This window comes from Oncorhynchus masou, chromosome 19 (genome assembly GCF_036934945.1).
Source record: "Oncorhynchus masou masou isolate Uvic2021 chromosome 19, UVic_Omas_1.1, whole genome shotgun sequence".
In the NCBI taxonomy this organism is placed as follows: Eukaryota; Metazoa; Chordata; class Actinopteri; order Salmoniformes; family Salmonidae; genus Oncorhynchus; species Oncorhynchus masou.
Window position 1 is genome coordinate 12180600 of NC_088230.1, and position 4664 is coordinate 12185263.

At 46.8% G+C, this 4664-nt stretch overlaps 1 protein-coding gene across 5 annotated transcripts in view; it reads left to right on the plus strand.

The window, feature by feature from the left end:
* Positions 1–1139: 1139 nt before the first annotated feature.
* The window catches only part of LOC135505813 (gephyrin-like), a 127138-nt gene continuing 123613 nt past the window's right edge, over positions 1140–4664 (plus strand). For all 5 annotated transcript variants that reach the window (XM_064924971.1, XM_064924967.1, XM_064924968.1 and 2 more), the window contains exon 1: positions 1140–1229. In XM_064924971.1, coding sequence (XP_064781043.1) covers positions 1166–1229 — 64 coding nt within the window. In that variant the 5' untranslated portion in view covers positions 1140–1165. The remainder of the gene's footprint in view (positions 1230–4664) is intronic.

Sequence of the window (4664 nt, forward strand, 5' to 3'; positions counted from 1 at the left end):
CATTGGGCCAAATAGAGGCAGGTCCAGACTGGACCAAATCTGAACCATACAGACTTCTATAATGAGTTGATATTTGGTCTAATCCAGGCGGAGAAACCACATCTGTGGAGTTGAAATCAAGGCCAGGGCAGATCTTTCCAAAGCCCATGGACTTCAGCATTGGATGTTGGGAGGGTCATCACGAGGATGTGTGATTCTGGGCGTGTGAACTGTCACCCTCACCTAAAATCACACTGATGAATAAAATACATGGACGTGTAAGTAAAATGTTGTCAAGGTCTCCATTCAGTTTGTTGCGTGCGCCGGGGACTCATTCCAGACTCGACTGACTTGACGTTTTTGAAGTGAGTGAGCGGTCAGGCTTGAAGAGTTGACCCAGTTTCCGCCATGGTGCGCGGTACACACCATAGTCCATAGTCCCCATACTCATATAGGCTAGGTGTGTTCATGAATCATGTATTGATAAAATCCAAACAGAAGCGGGGGGATTGACCGTTTTTTCCCCCATAAAAAAACCCAAGGGGAATTATACACCACGGAAGCGTGCAGTCAGACAAAAATAGAAGCGAGGTTTTTGCCTCGGGATGCAGTTGCATTTTTAACAGGTCAGACTGTGATCTTCTCTTGAGCTTCTGAGGATGGAAACGCAGTAGGCCTACCTAGTCCGAACATCTCCTGGGCATTACTATTCCATACGAAGCGGGCATAATGCCCAAACACCTCGTAGACAAAAAGTGCCTTTTCATCAACCAATATACTATGATCCATAGACGGTGTGACACCAAGCATATGACGTGGGAAAATTGGAGTGGCATTACCGACGCATTGCTTAAAGCCTATCTGTTTCTCTGAGTCTTCATAGAGAAATCAATAGTGGTCTCCAAAAGAATGAATCTGGAATCCACACTACTACCATGGCAGACCGCCAGCTGAGTGATGTGTGCGGTTTAAACGGCCCCCGCATTGTGCCGCGCACGGCCAGCTATCTAGGTGTCTTAATCGCTCGGCTCTCCACTTCTCTCGCCTAGCTCTGCTCTTCTTCCTCATTTCCCTCCCTCCCTCCGTCTCCTCATCCTCCTCCTCCTCATACCCTCCCCCTAAGTTCGATGTGATCGGCTCTTGGCCCTGCCGTGAGTTCTCAGTGCGGGCGACAGCGCTGCTGAACATGGCGTCAGACGGGATGATTTTAACAAACCACGACCACCAAATCCGTGTCGGAGTCTTGACAGGTAAATGCAAAATTGCATTGAGTGATTCATGTTTCTCTGTGACAATGTGAATGAATTTCAGTTGACTGTCCGTTGGGGTGCCTCTCGCGGGCGTCTCATAGGCTACATGACGGTTGATTTTTGCGTGTCGGCTCTCTCCATCTCTGGCTGATTTTGCAGTTCTCCGCGGCTGGTCAGCGCCTTGCGCCTTGAAGCCCCCTTATTTTCACAGGACTAATTGATTTAACACATCCTTGCATGCGACGGAAGATGACAATGTAGCCTACATTCATACAAACCTGTTCGGTATCATTCGTTGCCATGGCGTTCGCGAGGCGGTTTTTCTCGGTGAGGGGCTCAGTTTTGTGTGTTGAATTATTCATAGCCCGTATCTGCTTCTGCTTGTCAAATCTGAAAATGACAGCTGACGGTGTGCGGAGCTAAACATGCTTGCGTTGTATGTTTTTCGTTATTGACACGCGGTTGGCCACAGCATTTCTCCAAATGTTGCCCATGACAGTTGCTGATGATAAGTTTATGTATTTTAGCGCACAGAAATGCCCGTGTTAATTGCGGAATACACGGCAAAGCAGGCGCAATGAATGATATGTGACTGATTTGTGAATGACATCGCTAATTGAAGCGGCTGGTTAACGTGACTGAGGCTCTGCTGGTTTCGTGAGCAGAATACCAGTCGACAGAATACCAGTCGATCGGAAAACGATATAAAGGCTTCAAACTGTTATACACAAGACATTGAAAATGGCTATTTCTATGTGTTTTTAGGTATGTTTGCTTTGTCATGTTTCTTATTCAGAACTGTGATGTTGAACAAGGCGAATAGTCGTGCGGTGTCATGAGAGAAAAGCAAATGAAAGATACATGTAACCAGTGACGGTTAATATTGACAAATACAGGCTTGCCGCTGCTGTAGCTATGCTGTTGAATTGGGGAAAGTGTCGGATGAGAAAACGAGTAATGGAGGGGGCTGGATGATTCAATTCATCATGAACGCCATGTATTCGTGATCGCCTATGACATCCTCCCTTATGGTAAATCCGGTTGGAAGATGGTATTGTGTAGCAATGGAGGAATGACTAGATCCTGAAATCTGCTAGGGATACCCCGCCCCCCCCCCCCTCCTCCTCCCCTCACGGGTAGAGAGAGAAGGAGGGAGCGCTAGTGAGGGCTTCAGCGCTGTCCGTGGTGCTGAAACAGCGTCAGTCACAAATGAGTGGGATGGTAAATACACTGCCAGAAAGCGAGTTTCACCACGTTGATAAGCATTCGGGCATAATGTTAACCGAAACAGAGCCGGTTCTATGTATGTAGCGTTAGTCCTTCGAATCCTCTTCTCCCCCCAGACAGTGTGGTGACAGATTGCTAGTTTGATTTTGAGGTGCTATGCTGACTTTTCCTGCAAATATATGCTGATTTCGGGCGACGCAGAAACGCAACCCACTTCTTATTTGCATTTCTGTTCCTTTTTGCGGCTCTTTTTCTTTCCCTCTTGGGGTTGGAATGTGGAGGCATGTTGGGAATTCAAAACCCGTTTTCGGAGGTTTAAAAAAACAGTGACAATGCAGACATATGAAACGTTCACTGTATATTTAGTTGTTCTGAATCTATGTCCAAAATATCTTTAGTCTATGTCTATAACACCACACTAACCACACAGTGCCATCTATAATCTATAATAGGACCATCGTTAGTCCTGCTGCACCACGCAGCTCTGTGCTCAGCATTCTAATGCCCCCCCCCAATCTCCCCATCTGGCCTCATGAGAAGGTCAGGGGTCAACCCCCCTTCTCCATAGCCACGGGGGGATTAGATGAGTTGACCCTCCGCCTCCTTCATCAGTGGCCTGACAGGTGATGTGGTGACAGCAGGGCCCAGGGGAGAGCAGGGGAGAAGGGCGATATAACTGGCCGGCCACTGCTCAGGCCGGGGATGGAGGGTTGGAGTGAAGTTGATCTCAAACCTCTATGATGGTGTCTTTAGATATATATATATATATATATAGACGTAGAAATCTAAAGGCTGTATAGATCCAATGTATAATTTACGGTTTATTCAATGCAGAAGTAGGATTAAGAATGTAGATCTGCGCACTCCATGCAAACGATAGCCGCGGAGGACATGGCTCAAGCCGCTCCAAAGGAGGGATGGATGGGTGCATAACTCAAACATCTATGGTGGTTTGTTTGGACGTATCCTCAGGTATTTGCTCGAGGTTGCCTTTGGATATACATTACACACATTAAGGTGTACAGTAAGGATGTGTGGAAATGCGTGCAACAATTTGTTTGTGTAAAATCTGAAGGGAAAAAATGATTAGGGTGAACTAACATGAATGACTGACACCTGTCAAATATGTAATCCTACAAATGTCAGCATTAAAACACTTCTCATGCTGTGATTGTTTTTTTGCCTCTTTGCATATGTTTCAATGTGTATCGAGAGAGTGTGTTTGTATATGTGTGTGTGTGTGTGTGTGTGTGTGTGTGTTGTTTTAATTGTGTCTCTATCTGGGCCTGCCTGAGGGTGTGGACAACACCATTCTCTAACACGCTCCCCTAGCTAACCGTCCTCCTGTCCTGTGTGTTTGTGTGTCTCCCTCCACCTTCCTAATGACTCCCTCTGCATCCCCCCCCCCACACACACACACAAACACATAATACAGCTCCCCAACAGCCTGTGTGAACTCACTGTGTTGTGGTGCTGCTAGGGGGAGATGGATACACCATGCAGAGAGTGTGTGTTCTCTGGACCTCTGTGTTCTGACGTAGCAAGCATGGGCCAGACTCTGTCACGTTAGATGTATTACACACACCCGGCTTCACACAACTGTGTGTGTGTGTGTGTGTGTGTGTTTGTTCATCCGCATGCATGTGTATGTTCTCTCTGTCTTTGTGCACTAACAGTGAGCTCTGGTTGAAACAAATGACCCTGGTCCCAAATATAGCCACTGTACGCATACATCCCATGAACACAGTGAAACAGCTCAGTGCAAAATCCATTCAATGGCTTTAAATCACACATACTCACAAATTGACAGATATATACACACACACAGACAGACACACACAGACAGACACACACACACACACACACAGATACACACATACTCACAAATTGACAGATACATACACACACGTTGACAGACACACACACACACACACACACACACACACACACACACACACAAACGAATACACACACACACATGCTGTTGAATAGACAGACACGGACAGTATGCACTCAGTAGCAACCTGCCAATGGGAACGAGGCCTGGGTCGGAAATCTCCTCTCTGCGGCAGACAACACACATTCTCCATCTCTCGCTCTCTTTTCTTCACTCATTTTTTCCCTCAGCTGTAGCAACTGATAGAAGCTCAGAGAGAGAGAGAGAGAGAGATGTGTGGGCGGCGCTCCAGCTCCAAACTTACATGTCAG